Here is a 27,286-nt window from a genome sequence, read left to right on the forward strand (position 1 = left end):
TTTTTGTATTTTCAGTAGAGATGGGGTTTCACCATGTTACAGGCCAGGCTGGTCTTGAACTCCCTTGAACTCAGATGATCCACCTGCCTCAGCCTCAAAAGTGCTGGGATTACAAGTGTGAGTCGCTGCACCTGACTTCTATCTCCCTAATTTTTAAATACTTAAGATTTTAATAACATCATAGGTCAAACAATGCATGACAGTGGGCTAGATTCAGACAGGGGAGCCTTAATTTAGAACCCCCAGATTTATCATACATGGTGGAGAAAGAGTTCAGATAGGGACTTGAGGATTGCCAACTCTGACCCTCTTTTCAGATGAAGAGATTAGCCCTGTGGAGGAGTGCAGGATTTGTGTTTTAGTCTCAATACTGGGTGCTCTGGGTTGAGTTGCTAGACCATTCTGGGACTTACTTTCTTCCTCCATAAAGTCAAAGGATAGGTAGATCACACATTTTTAAAGTGTGCTCCTTGAGGTGTGTCAGGGGTTCCATAAGCATTTGCTTTCAGTTTAATTAAAAGCAACCTGCACTCTCATATTTGAGTATATTTGAAATTGTAATGAGAGCAATTGCTCAGGATGGAGTGTGGTGGCTCATGCCTGCCCAGCACTTTGGAAGCCTAAGGTGGGAGGATCAGTTGAGGCCAGGAGTTTGAGACCAGCCTGGGAAGTATAGGGAGACCCCATTTCTACAAAAAACAAAAAAAATTAGCTGGGTGTAGTGGGACACATGTGTAGGTGTAGTTGGAGCTACTCGGAAGGCCGAGGCTGGGGGATTGCTTGAACCCAGGAGTTTAAGGCTACGGTGAGCTGTGATTGTGCCATTGTACTCTGGCCTGGACCACAGAGTGAGACCCTGTCTCAGAAAAGCAAACAAAGAACAACAACAACAACAAAAAATTTAAAAAACAAAACAAACCAAAAAAACCAACCAACACATTTGCCGAAATAGCGAATCATATCAAATTTTAAAATTCACTGGAAACCATCTGCTTCTTAATTTGATTATACATCGGTTATGTTCAAAGTAAAAAGTAAGGTGATTTGAACTTTGAAAAAGCTGCTTTTATCCAGGTGTATACCCGGTATATACACACACAGATATGTATGAAATGTGGAACTCTATACCCATATGTATGGAGCTCCTCATAAGAGTCTTTTTGAGAAAATAGTTCTATTGCTAAAAATACCCAATGGAAACTTCTGGCCTGGGATTTCTAAGTTCACCCTCAGCTGTGCGTCTCAAAGTCCACACAGCCTCACCAAAATAGCCCTTCTGGCTACTTTTTTCTGTGTGCTCTTGGAAGAGGCCATCATGCCTCCAGCTCCCCAAGGGGAAAGATGAGCCAGGGGATCTTTGCAGGGTGGTTGGTTCTCGTTCCTTCCACTGAAGCCTTCCATGGCGTTTTTAGGACCTGGAATTGTGAATTATTCTGACCCTTCCCCACAGTCCCTGATGACAGCATGAAGTTCAGAAAGTTTATTTGCAGATGAGGCAGGGAAGCCGGCCTGTTCTCATCTTGCTGTGCCTGATGCCTTGTGCTTGAGGCACTGTTCACTGGGCTGCCTGTTGGCCTGCCTGTCCCTGCCTTTTGGACGGTAGATACTCAGGCCACCCCACATTGCCACACCTGCCTTCTGGGGAGCTTTCTACAATGGGTGTTCATTGTCTGGCTTCTGGGTCGAGTGGGAGGGCCCACCCAGCCTGTCATTTTAATGATTTACCTTTGAGGAACCAGTTTTATAGGGAGTCGTTGGATAATGTTCACATGGCAGATAAATGGGAGAGCAGGAAGAATGATGACCTTTCAGAGTTGAAATCTGTGCTGCTCCAAATCCCATAAACTGCTATTTGATTTTAAACATTGCTTGAAGCGGTTCACATTTTGGTTAATTACGTCAGTGGGTAAAAATAACTATTGTCATATGGTGTGTGGGTTTGGATTTAGAAGGATAAAGAGTCTATTGTTACCCATTGTGCTATTCAGTCACTTATTACCCATCCTTAAAAGCCCAACGTGGATAACAGAAAACCTGGAGAGCTTTGTCACTTGCTGAAATCCAGGCTGCTCCGTGAATTTACCCCCAAACACTGCTCCTTTTGAGAAACTTGTGCAAACTGCCTTAATTCAGTCCATTCAAATGGGTTGATGGGGGCTGTTCCCAAGGCCCAGGACAGGCAGGGGTTTGTGACCTGCAGCCCTGGAACTGCCTTTGGGTTTCATGGTCTCAGCTGAGACCTGCCCAGGGCTGAACCATCTTCGTGCTCCCTGGGGGTGGTTAAGGTCAAGGACTTCAGGGTCAGACTGACCTGGGACTGAATCTTAGACTTACTGACTGTAAGATGCTCGGTCAGGACCTTAACTTTTCCAGGGCTTGGTGTCTACATCTGTAAAATGGGGATAAACAGTTCTTCCCTGCTGGGATTATTGTAAGGCTTGAATGAGATGATAAATACAACATCTGACATGTGATTAGCCAGTAGCTAAGGGTTTAGTCGATATTATAATAAGTAGAATGGAACAGCATTAGATTCTCACTCAGAGCCACTCTTTATGTCATGTTTTCTGCCACTCTGCCCCTGCATATTACCCTGCAGTATCCCCAAGCCTCTCTCTCCCCATCCCTCAAGTCCCTCCCTCTCCATCCTGCAAGCTCACCAGGTCCTGGCGCACCCAGATCTTTCACTGCTTTTCTTGCCTGTGAGCTCTTGGGGAGTCAGGACCACCTTAAGTACCCTCTGCATCTTTGGCACCTAACCTGGGGCCTTGGGCCCTGCAGGGCCACAGTTAGCAGCATGGACAGCAGGATGGACGGAGAGGGCCTGAGAGCCTGGAGAGCTCCTAGGGGCTACTACAGCAGTCACAGGAAGTCACCAAGTGAATTGAAGGGCGGTAGCTGTGGAGGTTCAGTGAGGCAAGAAGGAGGCTATTAGGCTGGGAATTAAGGAACCTTCTATTGTTCGAGTCTTAGGACAACTCAGATGTGGGGTCTGTATTGCAGATGCCCCTGCATCATTTTACAGTAGATGACACCAATGGCTCCACGAGAGCCTTACGTGCCAGAGCTCATGAGTGACAGTGGAAGTTGAACTAACCTCTTAACCACCCTAGTCCACACCTGCCAGACTGACGGGCTCTCAGTGGTGACGTGATGGGAGCTCTGTGCCGCGGATCTCCTGTGGGCTCCTGAGACCCTGCCCACCCGTCTCTACCCTCCTCTTCCCACCAGGAGGAGACTGACCTTTATGTTCTACACCAGCGGGTGCCCTTGGCCTCCAGCTTCCAGTGGGCCAGCCCGACGAGAGGCCCCAGCTGGAGATGAGGGGAAGCAGCCTTGGCCTCTCTCCTTGCCCTTTCTCGCTGCTGCTACCCCAGGATTCTTGCCTATCCCTTACTGATTTTCCTTAACCCCACCCTCACCCTTGAAAACAGACCCTTGAAAACTCCCACTCACTCATCTTGGTTGAGTGTGTCATCTGCTCCAGCGAGGATCCTGGCTAACACTGCGTGTTTTGGAAAGAGGAATTTGCAGTTCTGTTTATTTTTTTTACTGTGGATCGAAGGGAGACGCAACCAGGTATGTGGACGAGGGAGCAGGGCCTGGCTGTCATCACTGGTGTTCACAAAAGGCCCCCGTTTAAGGCCGCTTAAATTCCAAATGAGGGGTTATAGGTCGAGTCAGGGTGATGCTCTAACAGAAGCAGAACCAAAAATATACGGCAGTGGGTACAACCCTGTTCTGGTACTTCCTAATTTTGTGTGTACGTGTGTGTACCAGGAGCTTCAGGAAATGAAAATGGAAATGCCCTGAGTGTTTCTCAGCCCTAGGATGAGGCTGTTTCTGTGATTTAGGGCTGGAGGTTATGAGGACTTGGTTTACAATATGCACAGTACAGAAGCGGGGAAGTCAGGGTGCGCTGGGCAAGGAAACATCTTTATGTGATCCACAAAGAATGAAGAGGAGGGAAGAACCAGAGGTTATTCAGGTTTGCAGACTGGGAGACAGGTTTAATGACACAGTCATGTCAGAGGGGAAGAGGAGAAGACGTAGGGGGTCTGTTTTGATGTGTATGTACGTGTAGGATTTTCGTGTACAGGAGTTGGGGAAAATTTTAGAAGTTTGAGGTATAAATGCAGCTGGTAAGATGCCTGTGACTTAGTTTCTTTTTTTTTTTCTTTTCTTTTTGAGATGGAGTCTCACTCTGTCACCCAGGCTGGAGTGCAGTGGCGCGATCTCAGCTCACTGCAACCTCCGTCTCCCCAGTTCAAGCGATTCTCCTGCCTTAGCCTCCCAGCGTGCTGGGATTGCAGGTGTATGCAACCACACCTGGCTAATTTTTGTATTTTTAGTAGAGACGGAGTTTCACCATGTTGGCCAGACTGGTCTGGAACTCCTGACCTCTGGTGATCCACCTACTTCTTCCTCCCAAAGTGCTGAGATTACAAGCGTGAGCCACCGTGACCGGCCTTAGTTTTTGAGTGGGAAGAATCCAGTGTTCAGAGTGGACCACTGATGTCATGGCTGCAGGTTTGGCTGAATTGGGATGCTGCAGAAAGCCGTGTTAACAGTTTATTTTTCTCTGAGGCCTGGAGGAGGATCCTTGTGACTGGAACCGTAGTTGGGACTGGCAGTGCTTTTTCCTGCTGGCAAGGGAAAAAAAAAGAAAGGAAAAAGAAAGGGTTCGACTTATCAGCACAAACAAAGGAGGATGTGAAACTAGAACCATCTCTAGGGCAGTGGAGCAATGTACAAGGCTGGAAGGCTCACTGGCAAGGGGTTTCCCCTCAGGAAAGGGGACAGAGAAGCTTCCACCTTCTGGGTAGCACTGGGTGTTCCTGGGCACATCTGGGTGACTGACGGGTTTTCTGCCACACCTGGGGTGTACAGGGAAGTCTTTGGCCAGAACTGTGGGCCGTACTGTATTCTTCCCGTGTCTGTCACTGCTGAATCGTGAGCTTGATCTCTTTTCTTAGTATTCGCTCCTTCTGTCCAGCTACGGGGACCAGCAGATGCTTTGGGTCATCTGTACTAGTGACTTTGCTGTGAAGATGTAAGGGAGAGTGGTGGAGATCAAGATCTGGGTTCTGGTTCTTGTGCGTCCTCTCTGGCTGTGCGTCCGTGAACAAGCCACTTACTGTCTCTGGGCCTCCGTGCCCTCTGCAACTGGGTTGTTGGTCTATTTAAATACTTGGAGAAAAAAGCTGGACATGGTGGCTCCTGCCTGTAATCCCAGCACTTTGAGAAACCAAGGTGGGAGGCTTGCTTGAGCCCAACAGCTTGTGACCAATCTGGGCAACAAAGTGAGATCCTGTCCCCATACAAAAATAAAAAAATTAGCTGGGCGTGGTGGTGGATGCCTGTAGTCCCAGCTACTTGGGAGGCTTAGGTGGGAGGATCGCTTGAGCATGTGAGATCAAGGATGCAGTGAACTGTGGTTGTACCACTGCACTCCAGCCTGTGACAGAGTGAGACCTTGTCTCTTAAAAAAAAAAAAAATTATAAAAATAAATTATTCAAAAAATACTTTGGAAAACAATGCTGGGGAGAGTATGAGCTTCAGATTACACATTGGTTTCTGTCAGGAGGATCTGAGCCTCGGTGGTGTTATCTGTAAAATGGGGATAAAAGTGCCTCACAGGGTTGCTGTGAAGTGGTAAGGATGATGATGGTGACAACAGCAGCGCAAATAGATCATTTAACTTAACTCTCGTTAAAGCAGGGATCGTCCTATTGGCAGATACAGACAGGGCAGAAGCAGTGAACGACTTCCTTCAGGTGGTCTAAGTCCAGGTCCCAGCTCTTAGCCGTCACTCCATGGTTCTACGCTGAGACAAGGGATGTAGAAAGCCTAGCACAGTGCCTGTTACATAGTAGGTACTTAGTAAGTTAGAGTTCCTTTTTATCCACAGAATGCGTTTCCAAGTATAGCCTCCCACAGTGCTTTTACTTTAATCTTTCCCCTAACTGGGCAAAAAAATGTTTGCTGCCCTGTGCGACTTGCCTAGCTATTGACTTCTCTTTTTTCTCCCTCTCTCCTATGATTCATCATAGACTGTGCATTGAGGCTCAGCATAGATTGAAGGGCAGGGGCTGGAGGAGAAAGATGAGCTGAAACATGGTAGGCCGGAGATGCGAAGGACTTGACGGTAGGGTGGAAGGTGGGAATGGGAAGTTTGAGAGTTGGAGGACCTTGGGGCAAGACTTTCCCCTCTGGGTTCGTTCTTTCCTTCCAGTGCTGTTTATTGAGCGCCTGCTGTGTCCACCATTCTAGCCACGGGGCACAGGCAAGGTCTCTGTTCTCATGGAGCACACAGTGTGGTTGCAGGAGTCAGCGATGGATGGAGAGTGAGGGGTGCTGGTTTCCATGGCTGCTTGGAGAAGGACTTGCCAAGGAGGTGGCGTTTTGGGCAGGCCATGAAAAGGTCTGGGCAGAATGTGTTTGTGGGAGGGAGTAAATATGTAAAGGCTCCAGGGGAGAATCAGTTTCGAGAATGTGAGTGGGCAGTGAGACCAGAGGGGCTGGTGGGTTGTGGTTGGGTTTGAATTTTATTCTAAGTGTCATGGAAAGTAGGAGGATGGTTTTTTCCACCGGGGTCCTTTTTGATTATTTTATTCTTTGTGACAATCCTACTTAAAAAAAAAAAAATTCTATTCACCAAAAAGATGTGTTTATGAAACAATAGAGTGTACAACCTTGAATCACTTTAGGTTTTAAAGTATAGGGAAATAATTGTGGATCACAATGAATATCCTTGAGGGCTGCTCCCTTCCCCAGCTGACACTGTCAGCTAAACCTTTAAGGCCTCTTGTGTGTCAAACACTAATTCTTCCCAAAGCTGCTTGACATGTGATTAAAAAATTTTACTGCCACCTACTGATAGAAAAAGATGAATTTTTGTGCAGTAAAAATCCCAAACCCAGTGGATTTCTTCTGCTGCACATCTGGTTTCCACCGTGCTGTCAGGACTGGGAAATGGGTCTGGGGAAGGGGTGTGCTGGTCTTGGTACCCCCCTCCCACCCACCCAACTACCCTTTTTTGGCCCCAACAATCTGGTGTCTGCTTCTTTGTCCTTCTGCTTCAACTCATCGCACAGTGGGTAGAGGGAGGTGCTGACCTGGGGAGTTGCTCTGGGAAGAGGGCTGGAGGTAGGGGGATGTGTCTGGGGAGAAACACTGGGCACTGGGAGTCAGCAGCCGCCAGCCCCCACATAACTCAGTTAATCCTTTGTAATTGACCCGAGGTTGCAATGATTCCCTGTGTTTAATGTCCCAAGACGCCCTAACCGTGACCAGCCGACCTTTGCTTAATGTGCTTCTTACCACCCCACCCCCATTATTAAATCCTCAACTGCTTTATTTCTGATTTGCATTTTCCATGGCTAAATGAATCTGCTGACTTCCGTTTTCTTTTTCTGTTTCAGATCCTCTGCGCAGGTGACCGTGAGTACCGTTTTCCTTTCCATTCTTGTGTTGTTCGTTACTGCCCTCTAATGGACACATAGCAACATTAACAGCAATGTGAAAATGCTAATGCTAATTTATTAAATAAAACCTGCTCGGTTTCCAATTTTTCTTTTTCTTTTCTTTTCTTTCTTTCTTTTTTTTTTTTTAGTCGGCGTCTTGCTCTGTTGCCCAGGCTGGAGTGCAGTGGTGCCATCTCGGCTCCCGGGTTCAAGCGATTCTCCTGCCTCAGCCTCTCAAGTAGCTGGGATTACAGGCATGTGCCACCATGTCCGGCTAATTTTTTTGTATTTTTAGTAGAGACAGGGCTTCCCCATGTTGGTCTTGAACTCCTGACCTCAGGTGATCTACCCGCCTCGGCCTCCCAAAGTGCTGGGATTACAAGTGTGAGCCACCACGCCCAGCCCCAGTTTTTCTTTAGAAGTAGGAGTAAGGGTGGAAACAACAAAGGAAAAAAAAATAATTAATTGTGCAATCGTGATGAAAATTTATATTTTCTGTAATTTTTTTCAAGCCCCATTTGTGGGCGATTTAACTTAGTTGAAATTGTAATACAGTATTTGTATTATTGTTTATGTACTGTTATCCTTTAAGTATTTTCTTGTGTTGCTACATTGCCCTTTTGTTGCTACATTGCTACATTTAAAGAATGGTGTGCAAGGTTGGCATAACCTTTGGAAAACGAGACCTGGACTCCTGCATGTTTTGCTTTCATGTACAGGGCTGAGTCCCAACTGCTGACACTGCTGACAGTGTAATAAAATGAGAAAAAAAAGGATATGATTAGAAGTTTTTTACAGAAGCTTAAATATATTCAGCTGAAAGCACCATCCATCCTGGGATCATTTATTTATTTATTTTTTGGCCCCAACAATCTGATCTTACTAATTTTTTGGTCATAAAACATTTCTATAAGAATTGAAGCCTGGTTGTGGTGGCTCATGCCTGTAATCCCAGCAATTTGGGAGGCCGAGGCAGGCGGATCACCTGAATTCAGGAGTTTGAGACCAACCTGGTCAACATAGTGAAACGCTGTCTCTACTAAAAATACCAAAAAATTAGCCAGGCGTGGTGGCATGCGCCTGTAATCCCAGCTTGGGAGGCTGAGGCAGGAGAATCGCTTGAACCCGGGAGGTGGAGGCTGCAGTGAGCTGAGATCATGCCATTGCACTCCAGCCTGGGCAACAAGAGTGAAACTCCGTTTAAAAAAAAAAAAAAAAAAGAATTAAAGATAATAGTAGTTGGTAGTTTTAAAAAATGTACCTTTTAGGAAAAAAAAAAACAAAACAAAACAGTGGCTTTTGTTTCTTCCCAAAATTTGGGAACTTTTTTTTCCCGATTGGTAAAATCTTAGTTTGTGAGATAAAATAGAGATAACATAATTAGATTGTACTCATGGAAGCATACACAAGGGCAGATCTTGCTGAAACCCTCTAATAAAGCAAATCTCAATTACTAATGGTAATTAGAGCCTGTACAAACAATGGGAAGAGTTCTGCAGTTGGTTTTTCTTCCTGATAATTAGTTTAATAAATAAACTGGTGGGTACCTTGTACAGGCTTGAATCACTGCTGCAGAAGAACACTTCTATGCAGACATCTACCGTAGATGGTAGAATGTTGGCCAGGGCTCAGTTGTGGGAAACAAAAACCATGAGCTATTTTAACTGAAAGGGTTTACCCTGGGAAGTGAGAGTTTACAGAGTCATTGGAAGGGCTGCTGTATTAAGTTTGCCAGGGCTGCTATAATAAGATCAAGGTCTTGGGGGTTAGGACTTCAACATACGAATTTGGGGGTGGGGGAGCACAAGTCAGCTCATAACAGCTGGGGAGCAGGCTTTAGGCCTAGCCCTGAGAAATGACTCCCAGACTAAGGCTGCAGAACCGACCTCCTAGAGAGTCACCACCTTGGTCACAGACAGCAGAGGGAGGAATCAGGAAGTCCCTGCTGTAGTTGCTGGATCCAGGGGTGTATGTTCTGAGCTGTGATCCTGGGATCAGGAAGCTGCAGCCACCGCTGTAGTGCTGGAAGCCAGGCAGCGTGAGCTCCAGTCATTGCATCGTATAAGAAGGAGGAAGGACGGAAGGTTGTGCTCCACCCTTTAAGGACTCTTCCTAGAAATCAGACAGAACGTCTAGTCACACTCTGTTGGACAGAACTTAGTCATGTGCAACATCTAGCTGCATGGGAGGCTGGGAAATGTGATCTTTGTTCCCAACAGCCATGCACACACAGGGCCAAAAATCTCCAGGAGTATGATGAAGGGAAAATGGGGGAATGGAGTTTGGGGGTCAAGAGTGGTCTCTGCTGCACCTCCCTGAACAGAGACTCTGGGAGACTAGTAATGCATTCAAGATAAAGCGGCCAGTGTGGCCAAGGTTCTCCTCCAGAGCCTAAGCCCTTGGCCACAGGAGCTCACGCTTCCTCTCATTTCCTGTGAATGACTGTGTGCAGTGTAAGCACGGAGCTTCTGCACTCTCATGGCCAGGTACTCTCCATGTGGCCAGAAACAGCAGTTTCTGAGGGGGCTCATGTTGTAGGTGATGATACAAAGAAGAGAAAGAGAGGAATCAGTTTTCCTAAGTTTGCATTTCATTTAAATAGTGTGTGAGGTGGGGCATCCCTGTCTCCTGGAGAAATGTATTTTTAATCTAATTGTTTACTTTCTTTGCATAGCCCCTGGTCCAACTCGTGACCCTTCAGTAACAACTGTTGCCACAGGGGAAAGTGGGGTAGCTCAGATCAGCAGTGAAGCAGGATCCTTTCACAAACAGAATGAAACTGGAACACCTCAGGTGCCAACAAATACCAGTGAGGGTGGCGAAGACTCTGGAACCAATGATAGTTTAAGAACACCTGAACAAGGGTCTAATGGGACTGATGGAGCATCTCAAAAAACTCCTGGTGCTACTGGTAAGCATGGGTTTTTCTACTGAACAGTCATGTTTCTTAAAGGAAATTGGTATAATTTAAAATGTCATGTTTTCCAAATATTGTTCTTCTTTCAATTACCTAAGAAAACCTTTAAAACAATTTTTATAACGATAGTAATGCATATTCATTATATAAAATATAGACAAGAAGAAAAGAATAACAAGTAAATCATTAACTGGAGATAACCACTGATCACTTGATATACGAGTTTTACAATTTTAAGATGTATACGTGCCTGTGTGCGTATGTATATACATATATATGTTTTTTTTTTGTTTTACAAGTATCAAGGTCATCCTTTACACGTAGTTTCTCAACAATATATTACAAGTATTCTTCCCTGTTAGTATGTACATTTCTACAGGACAGTTCTAATACCTGCCTGGCATTCTGTTGTCTAAATCAGGGTTGGTAGATAATAATGGTCCTTGGGCCAAATATGGCTCACTTCCTGTTTTTGTAAGTAAAGTTTTATTGAGTCTGCCTGTAGCTGCTTTCATGCTAGAATTGAGTAGTGGCAATGGAGAATATGTGGCTTGTAAAACCTGAGATATTTATTCTCTGGCCCTTACAGAAAACCATTGCTGAGACCTGGGTTAGATCAGTGATTCTAAAACTGTGGTTCAGAGACCTCTAGGGGTCTCCTAGATTCTTTCAAGGTATTTCTGGGTATTATCATAATACCACTAACATGTTATTTGGCTTCTTTACTCTCATTTTGTCATGAGTGTACAGTGGAGTTTTGCAGATTCTATATGATATGGGATGACGCAGTCACTCTAACAGCTAATGGAATGTATGTTTTCATATTGTTATGTTTAAAAAACTTTATCTTTTTAATTTATAATACAGTATGGTAAATATTAATCAAGATAACCCATATAAACAAAAATTCTCCAAGAGCCTTAATAATTCTTAAGCAGTTAAAAGGGCCCCGAGACCACAGTGTTGAAGAATTATTTGTCTAGAAGCATTGTAAATTATTTACTCCCCTGTTGTTGAGAAGGTAGATTATTTAAATTATTTACATTTTTTTCATAAAAAACATTGTGATACAATAGTTTTGTTAGTTCTAGAAGTATTGATAGTATCACATACACAGTTAAATCACTGAATTTTTTCTAGGGTAATATGAGAAACTTTTATAAATTGCTAGGGGGCTGGGCACAGTGGGCCACACCTGTAATCCTGGCACTTTGGGAGGCTAAGGCGGGTGATCACCTGAGGTCAGGAGTTTGAGACCAGCCTGGCCAACATGGCAAAACCCGTCTCTACTAAAAATACAAAAATTAGCTGGGTGTGGTGGTGCGTGCCTGTAATCCCAGCTACTCGGGAGGCTGAGGCAAGAGAATTGCTTGAACTCAGGAGGTGGAGGTTGCAGTGAGTGGAGATGGTGCCACTGCACTCCCGATAGAGTAAGACTCTGTCTCCAAAAAAAAAAAGTAAATAAATAAAAGAAATTCCTAGGGAGCTTCTGTTAAGTATTGTTACAAAAATTTGGGCTTAGGGCACCCTCTAGTACTTCAGTGGCCATTGTAGTCCTCGGGGTTGGGACCATACCAGATGGTCTGCCCAGAAATCTCTGGACAGGCTTACCGTTGAAGGGCATTTCCAGAGGAAGCCAATCTACAGTGACTGGAATAAGAACCTACTTCTGCAAATGTACAGACATCAACACAGAGTCACAAGGATCAAGAATAATCAGGCAAACATGATATTACTAGAGAGACAAAATAAAGTGCAAGTGGTTGACCATAAAGAGATGGGAGATGTATGAACTGTCTGGCAGATAATTCAAAATACATGTCTTAAGGAAGCCTAGCATACTTTAAGAAAATACAGGTAAAGAATTCAAAGAAATGAGGAAAACAATAAGTGACTAGATTGAGATAATTAACAGAGAAGCAAACAGAAATTCTGAAGCTAAAAAATACTTTGAACAAAATGAAAAATGTAGTAGAGAGCACCAAGAGTAGAATTGATCAAGCAGAAGAATAATCTTTGAACTTGAAGATAGATTATTTGAAAATATACAGTCAGAGGAGGAAAAAGAAAAAGTGAATAAAAAGGAATGAAGAATGCCTATACGATTTATGGGACAGCATCAAAAGAGGTGGTATTTGAATTGGAGTTCATCTAGAGGAAGAGAAAGATAAAGAGGTAGAAAGCTTATTTAAAGAAATAGTAGCAGAAAACTCTCCAAACCTGGAGAAATATAAATATCCGGTATGGGAATGAAAAATGACTCCAATCAGAGTCAATTCAAACAAGACTACTCCAGAACATAATCACATTGTCAAACATCACAGACAATGGGGATTTGGAAAGCAGAAAGAGAAAAGAAGCAAATAACATATAAGGGAGCTCCACTTTAGCTAGCAGCAGACTTCTCAGCAGAAACTTACAGGCCAGGAGAGAGTGGGATGATATATTCACAGTGCTGAAGGAAAACAACCTGCCAACCAAGATTACTATACCCAGCAGAACTGGCCTTCAAAAATGAAGATGAGATAAAAGACTTTCCCAGAGAAACAAAAGCTGAGGGAGTTCATCACCACTAGACATGTCTTATAAGAAATACTAAAGAGAGTTTTTAAGCCGAAAGAAAAGGACACTAATGATTAATTGAAAACATTAGTTTTCAATGAAAGGATAAGACTAGTAAAATACACAGCCAAATTCAGAATACATGAATACTGTAATGGTCGTATGTATCTTTAGTATGAAAGTTAATAGATAATACTTAAAAAATAATAACTACAGTAACTTGTGGGGGGATATGCATATAAAAAGTGACATAACAATTCATAATATGACAGGGGAATGGACTAGAAGTGTAGAGGTCAGTTTTTGTGCATGTGATCAAAGTTGTCATCCACATAAAATAACCTGTTATAACTATAAGATTCTTTTTATAAGCCTCATGGTAACCACAAAGAACACAAAAATTAGTAGATACACAAAAATTAAAAAGCAAGGAATCAAAACATGCTACTAGAGAATATCACTTAACCTCAAAGGAAGATAGTAAGAGAGGACGAAAGGAACAAAAAGTCTGGAAAACAACCAAATGGCAGTAGTAAGTTCTTACCTATCAATAATAACCTTGAAAGTAAAGGGTTTAAATTTTCCAGTCAAAAGACATAGAGTGTGTGAATGGGTTAAAAAAAAAAAAAAACAAACTCAATAATATGCTGTCTATAAGAGACTCACCTCACCTGCAAGGATATGCCTAGACTGAAAGTGAAGGGATGGAAAAAGATACTCCATGCTAATGGAAATCTAAAGAGAGCCAGGAGTAGCTATACTTATATCAGATAAAATAAACTTTAAGTTCAAAACTTTTAATAGAGACAGCAAACATCATTTTATAGTGATAAAGGGATCAATTAATCAAGAAGTCTTAACAATTTTAAATATATATGTAACCAGCATTGGAATGCCTAAATATATAAAGCGCATATTAATGGATCTGAATGGAGAGATTGACTGCAATGCAACCAATACCTTACTTCCAGAAGTGGATGATGATCCGGATAGGAAATCAATAAGGAAGCATCAGACTTAAACTACAGTTTAGATCAAATAGATGTATCAGACATATACATCTATGTACATGTACATCCATCCAACAGCTACAGAATATACACTTTCAAATTGCACTTGGAACGTTTTCCAGGTAGATTATATGTTAGACCACAAAGCAAGTCTTAACAGATTTAAGAAGTGTGAAATCATATTGAATGTCTTTTCTGATGATGGCATCAAACTAGAAATAAATAACAGGAGGAACTTCAGGAAATTCACAGATGTATGGAAATTGAACAACATGCTCCTGAACAACTAATGGGATGATGATGAAATTAAAAGAGAAACTAAAAAATATCTTGAGACAAACATCACTTCTTAAGCAAATTTGTTAACATATTTCTTCTTCTTCTTTAAAATGGTGCCATAACCACCTTCATGTAGTTACTGTGAGACATAAATTAGAAAATGCTTGTATAGCCCTGGTACCGGATCTGGGACATGGTCAGGTCCCCAGTAGGGGTGATGCTGATCTTGCCATCTCCCACAGTAACTATTATTAATTGTTTTGTCACAGATGTCCCTGAACAATCAATGGGTCAGTGAAGAAATTAAAAGGGAAATTTAAAAATTTCTTGAAGCAAATGAAAATGGAAGCACAATATACTAAAGCCTATGGGATACACCAAAAGCAACCCTTCCAAGAAGGTTGACAGCAATAAACTCCTACATCAAAAAAGAAAGCTCCCTGGCCATGGTGGCTCGTGCCTGTAATCCCAGAACTTTGGGAGGCCGAGGTGGGTGGATCACTTGAGGTCAGGAGTTTGACACCAGCCTGGCCAACATGGTGAAACCCCGTCTCTGCTAAAAATACAAAAATTAGTCAGGTGTAGTGACACACACCTGTAACCCCAGCTACTAGGGAGGCTGAGGCAGGAGAATTGCTTGAACCCAGAGGGCAGAGATTGCAGTGAGCCAAGATCACACCACTGCACTCCAGCCTGGGCAACAGAGCAAGATTCCATCTATATATATAAAAAAAAAGCAAGCTCACACCTCCAGCCTGGGTATTGAGAACCTGTCCGAAAAAAGCAAAAAACAAAACCCTCAAGTAAACAACCTGATGTGGCATGTTAAGGAACTAGAACAACAAGAACAAACTAATCTTCAAATTAGTAAAAGAAACAAAATAATAAAAATCAAAGCTGAAATAAATGAAATAGGCACTAGAAAAACAATAGAAAAGATCAATAAACTAAATCGTTTTTTTGAAAAGATAAAGAATATTGACAAAGCTTTAGCTAGACTAAGAAAAAAGAGACACTACTCAAAGAAAATCAGAAATGAGAGACATTATATATAAACTGATACCACAGAAATACAAAGGAACAATTATGAACAATTACATGCCAACAAATTTGATAACCTAGAAGAAATGGATAAATTCCTTGCCATATACCATTTACTACGATTGAATTATGAAGAAAAAGAAAATCTGAATAATCCAGTAATGAGTTAGGAGGTTGAATCAGTAATAGAACATCTCCCATTTCTATTTATTATTATTCTAAGAGATAGTGTCTTCCTCTGTCACCCAGGCTGGAGTGCAATGGTGTGATCATAGATCACTGTAAGTTGAACTGCTGGGCTGAAATGATCCTTCTGCCTAGCGTTGCGAGTAGCTGGGGCTATAGGTGTGCACCACTACATCCAGTTAACTTCTAAAATTTTTTTGTAGAGATGGGGGTCTCACTATGTTGCCCAGGCTGGTCTTGAACTCCCAGCCTCAAGTGACCTCCCCACCTTGGCCTCCCAAAGTGCTGGGATTACAGGTGTGAGCCACTGCACCCAGTCCTCTGCCAAACATTTAAAGAAGGTCTAATGACAATTCTTCTCAAATGCTTCCAGAAATTGAGGAAGAGAGAATACTTCCAAACCCATTTAACAAGACCAGCATTACCTTGATACCAAAACCAGACAAGGCTACAACCCAAAACACTATAGGCCAAGATGCAAAAATCTTTAACCAAATACTAGCAAACCTCATTTAACAGCATATTAAAGAGATCATTCACCGTGATCAGGTGGGATTCTTCCCAGAAATGCAAAAAGGGTTCAACTTGTGCGAAACAATAAATGTGCTACACCATATTAACAGAACGAAGGACAGAAACCATACGATCATTTCAGCAGATGCAGAAAAAACATTTGACCAAAAAATATTGTTAGCTATGCTTTCTTTTCTGAACTTAAGAACTTGCTTTTCCAAAACCTTCCCAGAATTCCTGTGTGAATCAATAAAATTTACTTCTTAAAGCATTTCTCCTTCTTTAAAATGGTGCCATTAGCCGGGCGTGGTGGCGGGCGCCTGTAATCCCAGCTACTCAGGAGGCTGAAGCAGGAGAATTGCTTGAACCTGGGAGGCAGAGGTTGCAGTGAGCTGAGATTGTGCCACTGCACTCCAGCCTGGGTGATGAGCAAGACTTTGTCTCAAAAAAAAAAAAAAAAAAATGGTGCCATACTTTTCTTATGAAGTTGTTGTGAGGCATAAATGAAAACGTACTGTACAGCATCTGGGACATGGTCGGCCTCTCAAAAGGAGTGCTGCTGTTCTTGCTGCCTGTACCACTGCAACTATTGTTACTGTTCTATCATTATCATCGTCACCATCATTGTTATTGATTGTAAATGTGAGCAACTGCGATCATCTTCCAAATATGCCACTCTGACTCTGTGAACTTGTCACTTTATAAAGAGGAAACTCCCTGGAGGGGCCTTCTGGCATGGTGTTTATTGAATTGTGGGCCACAGGATCCTTCCCTGCTTGTTCCATTTTCCCTTCTCTTGTTTCTTCTCCTGCCTTTTTAATTAATTCATTAATTTTTTTCTTTTGAGACAGAGTCTCGCTCTGTTGCCCAGGCTGGAGTGGAGTGGCGTGATCTTGGCTCACTGCAACCTCTGCCTCCTGGGTTCAAGCGATTCTCCTGCCTCAGCCTCCTGAGTAGCTGGGATCACAGGTGGCTGCCACCATGCCCAACTAATTTTTGTATTTTTGGTAGAGACAGGGTTTCACCATGTTGGCCAGGCTGGTGTCAAACTCCTGACCTCAAGTGATCTGCCTGCCTCAGCCTCTCAACGTGCTGGGATTACAGGCATGAGCCAGTGTGCCTGGCTTCCTGCAGTTTTTTTATTGATTGGATGAATGTTTGTATATCCCATGAGCCAGGTGAGGCACACTTTCCATGCACATACCAAAATGGTAACACTTATGCCATCTTTACTCCTTTGGGATTAGTCCCAAGCTCCTTGAGAATGATGGCCGTATCACCTGGGTTTTACTCTTCGGTTTCTGGTTATTACTCCTCAGTCTTCAGCTTAATTAGGATGCATCCATTTGGTAGTTCTACAGTTAGTAACCCTGATGGCTTCCACTGGTTTACGATCTTGTACATCTAAGATGATGAAACTAAGGTTCAGAGAGGTGAGATTACTTTGAGTAAAATTGCATGGTCAGTGACTAGCAGAATTGGACCCTGAAACCAGATTTCTAATGTCCAGATCTTATCCCTTGTTTATCGTATCATGGTGGTTCAATAATAATTCATCGTGTTTAGTGTGGTGTGCTAGAGCTGTCAACAGAGGAATTTGAGATAGGGACTAATTTGAGATAGGGACTAATTTGAGATAGGGACTAATTCTAGGTCACACAGCTAATGGATGGAGCAGGTCTTTAATCTCAGATCTGGGTTCCAAGACCAGTTCTTTTCTTTTTATGTTGCTCCGCCCCTGCTATCTTTATGTCAGAAAACCACTGAACTTCCTTCTAGATGTCAGGGTTTGGCAAAAAATTTAGCATGTGCTTCTGCATCATGCAGCGTTTTCTGAGAATGGAGAGATGGACTCATTTTGCATCTTTGATCTCTTTTTTTTATTTTGAGACGGAGTCTCAGTCTTGTCACCCAGGCTGGAGTGCAGTGGCATGATCTTGGCTCACTGCAACCTCCACCTCCTGGGTTCAAGTGATTCTTCTGCCTCAGCCTCCCGAGTAGCTAGGATTACAGGCACCTGCCACCATGCCCAGCTAATTTTTGTATTTTTGTAGTAGAGATGGGGTTTCACCATGTTGGCCAGGCTGGTCTTGAACTCCTGATCTCAGGGGATCTGTCCGCCTTGGCCTCCCAAAGTTTGATCTCTTTTTGTATCAGCTTCTATACAGACTTAACTCCGTTTTTAAGTCATAGCCAACACGATCAACTTCTATCAGTTTTGCTTCTGTTCCAAAGGCTTCTGTTTTACCAACATACACACATACATGTATGCAGATGGATTTAAATAAATTCTGGTGCAGGGAAGTCTAGGAAGCAAAGAGATAAAACTCTGTGATTGGAAAGTCACTTCTGGAAACTAGACATATAGAGCAGACCTCGCTCTTACATTTCTTTTTGAAGTGCAATAATTTTTTTTTTTTTTTTGAAAACATTATAGGGCCCAGTCCTGTGTTTGACATTAAAGCTGTTTCCATCAGTCCAACCAATGTGATCTTAACCTGGGAAAGTGACGACCCAGCTGCTTCCGAGTACAAGTGTGTAGTAAAGAATGAGATGGAAAATGAGACGACAGTTACTGTTGTGTATCAACCATGGTGTAACATCACAGGCTTACGTCCTGGAACTTCATATGCGTTCTCCATCACTCCAGGAACAGGCAATGAGACTTGGGGACATCCCAGAGTCATAAATGTCGTCACAGGTAAGATGACTGGCTCCCAGGGATGGTGACAAACCATTTCTTATTATCCTGTATTCTAGGGCCTTGTCCATTCAAGTTGCCTGTTGGAAAGAGAGTGGTTTTCATAAACTAGAAGAGGAGAAAAGGTGCTGTGTTGTTTCAAGCCTCGGATTTCTGGTGGCTGCATTGTTCAGTATGAAGGCCCTATTTGTTTTGGGAAGTTCTAACTACTTCCATGTGGTTTTAAAAATCTTCTGTTATTGTTGGTTAATACCTACTTTTCTGTTAAGACTCAGGAGTAGAGACTTCCTTAAAAACGTGTTTTCATGGTAATTACCAGCCTTTTAAGCTCCCAGGAAATTGATGCTGTGTTTGTATTCCCAGGAGTTTCTGTTGGGCAGGGAAGTTGGGTGTATTTTATAGAGGAGTATGTGTTTCAAATGAAATAAGAGCTGGATGATATTTAAATTTTAATTCAGATTTGACAGTTTAGATTTTGATTTATCTTAGATGTCAATGCCTAAGCCATCTATTATAGCTGCCAACTTAGCTCTTTTTTTAAGCTGAAAAGAACCAAACATTTGAAAAAACAGGTGGAGAAACTCTTTTTTAAGGTGAAGAGAACCAAAAAATTGAAAAAAGAGGTCCTCTGTTAGTTTTCTGATCTGCGGGTCTGGGGGGTGTGATCTCAGGTGCTGGAGTCGGCCATGGGCGCCTGAGCTCTTGGAGCCCCCATGGCTGGAGGTGAACGAGGTCCAGTGTGGAGCAGCAAACATGAAACCAGTGGCTTCTAACATTTTTAGTCAGGAAACTATTTATTTAAACAAAACCGTGCCCAGGAGCTCAATAAGTAAAAACAAAAAGAACTGGAGAGAAAAGAGCCAAAGAAACGGGTGTCACGGGCACCCTCACAAACTCCTGGAGCTCCTCAGAGCCCTATTCTTGGGGCGGGGTGGGGAGAACCCGCTGTAAAGGTTTGCTCTGTTACCTTGTGAAAGAGAGGAAAAGGAGGAGAGCACAGAGAGAAGACAGAAGAGATGAGAATGAGAGAAAAGAGCACAGAACTTGGAAATGGTGACGAGGACAAGGCGAGCCTGAGGGGGTGGCCGTGGGAAAGGGGATGCGGAGGGGCAGGAAGCACCGGTAGAGGGGCTGAGCGTCCTTTTCTGCCTTAAATCCCCGAGCACAGGGCTGCATTGAAGCAGGTCCGTCAGCTGCTGCGTATTGAGCACGGACCGTGTGCCTCGCTGTCCTTATTGTTATTTTGTCCTCACAGTAACCCTGGGGGCTGCAGTGGAAGACGCTATAATACGGAGAAGTTAAGTTTCTTCCGGCGTCTCAGAGTTACTGAGCTTCAAGTGGTGGGACTGGAACCCGGAGTCTGACTCTAGACCACTGTGGTGCAGTGATGTTCATAGCAGCTATCCACAGTCACCGAGCTGGGAATTTATTGGTTCCGCGTTACTTAATAAAACAAAAAGACACGACTGACTTGATTTAGAAATCTTTGCATGACAGACGTGCTGTGAGGAATCATCTCACTGTTTCGAAGCTGGACGGTGCCTTAGAATCATCTAGGCCAATGTCTTCACCTTCAGACCCCTGCAGCCCTCAGGCAGGGCTCTATCTGCAGCCCTACCTGTGCTTTTCTGTACGTGAAGCTGCAGCCCTGGGTTCTCCTGTCCTCACTGCTACTGGGAGTGTGTGTTCTTGAGCAAACCGCCCTGCCTCTCTGGGTCTCTGTGTTCTTATCAGAAAAGGAAGGGGAGTGCATGTCATTTTGGGTGAAGTGGTTTGACTTATGTCACCATCAACCAAATAAGGTGATGGGAGGAAGGGCCAGGATATAGTGGAGATGGAATGTCTTCTGAAGAATCCCCTTGGGGCTGGGATATCGAATGTGCTGCTTACTTGAAATGTCGTGGTAATTTAAAATGATATTATTTGCATTGTCTTGAATTGAGACCTTTAGATTAGTAGGCAGTCACTTTAGTTGAGGCTTTGTTCCTGATATCTAAAACACATGTAATTAAATGCTACCATTTAAAAGGGACAATTTAGAAGAGTGTCCAGTCACTATTGGGGTTAATCTTAGAGACCAGTGTGGATCCTAAACAATTTCAGTTTTAAGGTTTTTTCTTCTTTTCCGCGTTGTTATTTTCTCCCCCAGCCCTGCTGTGAAATGATGGAAATGCATTGGACTGTGATAGAAAGGAAGTATTTTTAGTGAGTCACATTGGGACCTCAGTGACCTCAGTCATTCTTTCTTTTTTTCTTTTCTTTTAAAACCTGCTCCCAGCACTGAACCCCAGTCATTCTTAATGAAGGTGACTGCATATATCTTATTCCATTAATGCATGTTGTGTTTTTAAAATAGAGCCGATTCCAGTTTCTGGTCTCCGTGTTGCCCTCACGGGTGTGAGGCAGGCTGCTCTCTCCTGGAGCAATGGCGATGGCACTGCCTCCTGCCGGGTGCTTCTTGAAAGCTTTGGAAGCCATGAGGAGTCAACTCAAGACTTCGCAGTCAATATCTCAGGCCTGAAGCCAGGGGTTCAATACAACATCAACCCATATCTTCTACAATCAAATAAGACAGAGGGAGACCCCCTGGGCACAGAAGGGGGCTTGGGTGAGTTACAAAGGGTACCTCCCATCTCCCTTACTGGTTCTCACTTTCAGTAACTTAATATTTTAAAAAATAAATTGATCTTCCATGTGTATGGAGATTTAGAATTTATAGAGGGCTTTTCCTCCACATTTTAGCTTGATCCCCCATCTGCATGAGGAAGGAAGGAAACGTGTTCTGATTTTACAGGGGAACACATTGGGGCTGAGAACAGCAATAGGGACTGAGACTTTTTAGAGTCTGGTACCCGGGAAAGTAGAGGCCCCTTTAGCTTTCTATCTTTCAATTGAGCAAATAACAGCTGTGTCAACCCAAGTTGGGCCTTCAGATGAACTTATCACGTCTGCTGGTTGACATTGGCATTGTTATTTGCAGATTTCAGAGCATTTGTAGAGGATCCCCAGGCTAACTCCACGAGGAGGACAGGAACTTAACCTGCATTGTACACTTAAGAAAACAGCCACAGAGTGGGTGTCAGGATCCTTGCTTGCAAGTGACAGAAACCAGACTTTGGATGACTCAGACAGAAGGAACAATTTATTGTCTCGTGTGGATTTTCCTGCTAGCGGGAAGCCTTAGAGAAAGAGATGAGGCAATTCTCATCCCTCCCTCCTGCTTCTTTCTGTTTATCAGCTTCATTCTCAGAGCAGTTCCCTCTGCACACTCAAGGAGGCCAGCTGCTCCTGTTTCACACCCTGCAGCTGCGCCACCCACCAAGGTCTGGTCCAGGGAAACGTGTCTTGAGTGGGGTCTGATTAGCAAAATCTGCTTCACGGAGCTATCCCTGGAAATCCATGCTGGGACAGGAGAAGATAACGTCCCAAAGAAGGGAGAATGACCTAAAATAAGCAGAGTTTGAAAGAGAAGCACCAGATATCTGTGGTGCTACTGGAATAACAGTACAAATGGAGATGGAGCTATCAGGCCTTTTTAAGGGGCTGCTTCTCTCTCTGGAGGAGGAAGGGAGCAGATATTGATGGAGCACTAACTGTGGCCACTGTCTGATGGCCATCTGATGGGGTGGGGGGCTCCAAAGGAAGATGGGGGATGTGTCCCTCTTGTGGTTGATGTCGTTTTGTTTCCTGTGCTTGAAACAGATGCGAGCAACACAGAGAGAAGCCGGGCAGGCAGCCCCACCGCCCCTGTGCATAGTGAGTCCCTCCTGGGACCTGCGGACTCATCCTCCATTCAGCAGTCCCGAGACACGGAAGTCCTGCTTGTCGAGTTAAAGTCTGGCACCCGATACAATGCCACCGTTTATTCCCAAGCAGCGAATGGCACAGAAGGACAGCCCCAGACTATAGAGTTCAGGACAAGTAGGTTGAACTTTGTAAAATGGTGGCAGCCAGAGTTTCCTAGCGCAGTGTTCTGTCTCCTGTGATTCTGATTCTGAGTGATTTCTTGCATAACAACTAGTTTTGATGTCAGAGGGAGCTTTCTGGAGGAGATTTTGGACAGAGCAGATCTGCTCAGTTTCTTCTTAACTCCATGGGCAGTGCACATCTCTCATCAAGTCAAATCAAATACACGGAGCAGCCCCTGTGTGCAAGCACCGGGCACTGCCTCGTGCCGTCTTTCACAGCTCTGCGTGGTGGCCGATGACACAAACTGGCGTCATACTTTCCTCTTAAAAATAGATAATCATTGCGTATTTTTCCCCTACTTTGAGTTAAGAAAGTGAGTTTCATTTTGTCGCCTGCCCTCGTAATTCGTACCAGTCTTTCTGTTGAAATGCTTGTTGAAATGCACATTGCTGCTTCTTCGCTATAATTTATCAGCACTTTCACTCTGTAAGTTCACCAGTATTTGGAGGCTTTGGTGAAAAGAACGGGAGGGGAACACGTTTGGGAATACCTAGAGGTAGTTACTGGCCAGGCTGTGTTACTTGTACAGGGCTAGAAGTTTTGGCAAGACATTAGTGAGAAGCCATGTCTGTAAGGAATGACAGCTTTTCCTGGTATCCACATTGAAGGAGGGTCCATTTGTGTCCTTCCTTCCCCTTGTACTTGTTTTGCTAACGTCGGGGTGGGTGGGGAGGAAGCGGCTGTAGGAGAGGCCGCCTGACCTCATTGGGTCCGCAGTGACCTGGCAGGAGTGGCAGGCGGGAGGCTCTGGGGTGAGGAGGGCTTGGATTCCAGAGGGTGGGTTAGTTGGAGGAGGAGGAAGGGGCTCCTACATGGGTGCGGTTGGCAGTGGTGGGGTGTCCTGCACACGGTAAGCTTGTGTGAGAGGGTGAAAGGGGCTGAAATCTGGCCTGTGTGCCCTGCATCAAGCCATGCCCCGAGGGCTGGGTCCAGCCAGGAGAAGGGCCCTTTGCCTGGTTTGCTAAAATGACTCATGAATTCGTGTGGGTCTGGGGTCCCTGTTTTTTAAAGCAGTTTGAGCAAAAGCAAAGTAGTAGTGATTACATCTCAGGCTTTTGGTGGTGTGAATTCACACACATCCTGGTTTGCGTTGAACTGTCTTCATGCTTGGTAAATAATCATTATGGTAGCTTTACCCTCTCTTTAAGGGGCGAGTGTGTGTGTATAAATAAATCTTATTCAGTTTGGGCTGCTGTAACAAATGGCCATGCACTAGATGGCGTAAACAATGAACATTTATTTCTCAGGGTTCTGGAGACTAGAAGTCTGAGACTGGGCTGCTGCAGCATGCCTGGGCTCTGGGTGAACACCGTCTTCCTCTTCCGGGTTGCAGGCTCCCTGGGTCTTCATGTGGTTGAAGGGGTGAGGGAGGGGTTTCTCTCCAGCCTCTTTGATAAGGGCACTAATACCATTTGGGAGGGAGGTAATTCATGACATAATTACCTCCCCAAAGCCCCACCTCCAAAAACCATCATATCAGGGGTTAGGATTTCAACACAGGAATTTTATGGGGGCAGAAACATTCAGTCTGTTGCAAATCTCTCTCTCACACACACACACACACACACACACACACACACACATTTCCACCCACCTCAGAGCACCCTGCACTTTTGAAGTGATTAGTTAGGTGGGGCAGGGTTAAGGAAACCATCAGAGGACATTGTTGAGGCACCCAAGACTCGTCCACGGCAGAAAGCCACCTCTAGGGCTGAAGGGCTAGAGGAGGACGGGGTGTTTCTGGAGCCCAGTGAGAGCTGGGGCAGTGGAGGACACAGTTGTGTTAGAACAGGAGGCCCAGAGCAGGAGGCGATGGAGGAAGGCACCGACTCCTTTCTCCTGTGGCCCTTCAGGGGCCTGCCCATTGGCTCATGGTGGAACCTGGTCACAGCCCACATGGCGAGACCCCCCCTGTGATGCCTTGTGCAGGGTCAACCTCCTGGGCACAGAGCAGGTGAGGGAAGGACAGCAGATATGTTGGGAGGGTGGGGTGGGCAGGTGGCGAATAACTGGCACTTGGGTTGTCTTTTCTTGAGGTTAGGATTGCTCTCCCAGTTTTGTAGATGAGGAAGCTGAGCTCAAGTGGATTTCCTGCGGCCCAATTGGGTGTCATAGCAGAGTGAGCCCTAGAACCCAGGCCTGCCTTGTCCTGACTTCTGTGATCTCAGGCGATCACGTAGATCGCAGTGTTCGCTTTTGCATCATTTGTGTTTGACAACTTTTCTGGGTGCCCCTGGCCCTAGGGTAAGACACGCATAGAGTCCAAGTCGTCATTTAGGTCAAATCTCTAAAGTCAACTTGCAAAAAGGAACAAAGAATAACCCTGTAGGTGCCATTGGCCGGGTGGTTTCTTCACCGCCTGATGATGCCGGACTTTGACTGGGACCCTCATGCTTTCCTAGCCGTGGTTGATGGTGCAGAGGAGGAAGGAACACCCCCCCAGGAGAGTTTCCTGGGCTCCACAGCATGCCCTGATGACCTCTCCCTCCCTCTGCCTTGGCCGTTCTGGTTATTTTGAACTCCTCTTGTGTTCTCACAGATGCTATTCAGGTTTTTGACGTCACCGTTGTGAATATCAGTGCCACAAGCCTGACCCTGACCTGGAAAGTCAGTGATAATGAGTCGTCATCTAACTATACCTACAAGATACACGTGGCAGGGGAGACAGATTCTCTCAATCTCACCGTCAGTGAGGCTCACGCTGTCATCTCAGGACTCCACTCAAGCACCTTCTACCGCATCACAGTGTGTCCTTTCCTAGGTGACACTGAGGGCACACCGGGCTTCCTCCAAGTGCACACCCGTGAGTTCATGCCTGGCTCTCGCCACCCTTTCCTGCTGTCGTGCTACATGGTGGGCCCAAACACAGGATGTGTGATATAATAATGGTGACTGTCAGCTGACCACACGCCGAGCTTCGTGTGACGTGCTTTCCTTGCACTGGCACATTGTATACTCACAGCAGCCCTGCGACGTGGTTGGCAGTAGCCTTATTTTATAGATAGGAAGCCAAGGCTGAGAGAGGTGCTAGACAGCTGTCACAGCTGAAAAGTGGCAGAGGTGAGATTAAGCGTCTGGTATTTCTCACCTGGAGCCTGTGCTTGTAACTCTAGAGTGAATTAATACATGGAGACAAAAATGACCTGGATATTCATGTCCCCTTGTGTCTTGGGTGCTGACATTATAATGAATCACTGGCACAGCTGCATCTCATCTTTGTTTGTTTAAATGTCCCTTAACAATAAGATTTTATGCAGCAAATAAAAAGCTTTTGGTTCTAAAGAAGGTCCAATAATGTAAAATAAAACAGTAATGGTACACTAGTGGTATGGTGATATAATATTGACTATATACGATTAAACAATAGTAGTGACACCAACACTGCATTTTGCACTGTGCCGGGAGATTTATAGACACTGCAGTGGCCTCCAAGGTAGGTATTGGGGTCCCCTTTTACAGATGAGGGAACGACATCCTCATGGCTGAACAGTTTGCCCAGGGCCACAGAGCTAGTGAGTAGCAGAGCAGGACTTGAACCCAGGAGTGTGTGGCTCTGGACCCAGGGCTTATCCCACAAGAATGTCCATTCCTTCCCAGGAAGCACACCTCAGCATTCTTACAGATGTATTTTGGACTGGCTCTTTGGGAAAATGAAATATGCTTGCATTTCTTTACCCTTTACTCTTTTACTATTTATTAGCTAGGATTAGGTTCAGCCACGAATAGCACCACTAAAAACAACAACAAAAACCCCCAAGTATCCATGGCTTAAACAAGACAGGGGTTTATTTCTCCCTCCCGTAACAGAAGCCCAGTGCTAGGCAGGGTGGGGACGGTAGAGGTTATCCGGGACTCAATTGCATGAAACAGAAACTGTGAGCTATTTTAACCAAAAGGGATTTATCCTGGCAATTGAGGTGTCACAGAATCATTGGAAGAGTTGGTGTATCAGTTCGCTAGGGTTGCCAGAACAAGTACCAAAGGCTGTGTGGCTTAAATAACAGAAATAGACTTCCTCATAGTTCTGGAGGCTGAAGGTTAAAGATTAAGGCAACGGCAGGTGTGGTTTCTTCTGAGGCCTCCCTCTTGGCTTATAGATGACTGTCTTCTCCCTCACGTGGTTGTCCTTAGTCTGCATGTGCCTATGTCCTCATCTCCCTTTGTAAGGACACCAGTCTTGCTGGATTAGGGCCTACCTTCATGACCTCATGTTAACTTAATTACCTCTTTAAAGACCCTGTCTCCAAAGACAGCCACATTCTGCGGTCTTGAGGGTTAGGACATAAACATACACATTTGGGAGTGAGGGAGCACAAGTCAGCTCATAACAGCTGGGGACCAGGCTTTAGGCCTGGCCCCAAGAAATGACTCCTGGACAAGGCTGCAGAACTGACCCCCCAGAGAGTCACCACCTTGGTCACAGACAGCAGAGGGAGGAATCAGGAAGTCCCTGCTGTGGTTGCTGGATCCAGGGGTGTATGTTCTGAGCTGTGATCCTGGGATCAGGAAGCTGCAGCCACCGCTGTAGTGTTGGTTCTAGAGCCAGGCAGCGTGAGCTCCAGTCATCGCATCCACACTCCAGCTATAAGAAGGAGGAAGGGCAGAAGGTTGTGCTCCACCCTTAAAGGACACTTCCTAGAA

The 27,286-nt window shown here is 44.6% G+C and overlaps 1 protein-coding gene across 1 annotated transcript in view; it reads left to right on the forward strand.

Annotated features, from left to right (window-relative positions):
* PTPRJ (protein tyrosine phosphatase, receptor type, J) overlaps nucleotides 1–27,286 on the forward strand; it is a 72,941-nt gene that overhangs the window by 7,806 nt on the left and 37,849 nt on the right. The window contains exons 4-10 of the mRNA XM_011963562.1: nucleotides 2,782–2,911; nucleotides 7,426–7,444; nucleotides 10,142–10,378; nucleotides 18,413–18,676; nucleotides 21,033–21,284; nucleotides 22,379–22,597; nucleotides 25,185–25,448. Coding sequence (XP_011818952.1) covers nucleotides 2,782–2,911; nucleotides 7,426–7,444; nucleotides 10,142–10,378; nucleotides 18,413–18,676; nucleotides 21,033–21,284; nucleotides 22,379–22,597; nucleotides 25,185–25,448 — 1,385 coding nt within the window. The remainder of the gene's footprint in view (nucleotides 1–2,781; nucleotides 2,912–7,425; nucleotides 7,445–10,141; nucleotides 10,379–18,412; nucleotides 18,677–21,032; nucleotides 21,285–22,378; nucleotides 22,598–25,184; nucleotides 25,449–27,286) is intronic.

The sequence above is a fragment of the Colobus angolensis genome, unplaced genomic scaffold (genome assembly GCF_000951035.1).
Source record: "Colobus angolensis palliatus isolate OR3802 unplaced genomic scaffold, Cang.pa_1.0 Scaffold61, whole genome shotgun sequence".
NCBI classification, from domain to species: Eukaryota; Metazoa; Chordata; class Mammalia; order Primates; family Cercopithecidae; genus Colobus; species Colobus angolensis.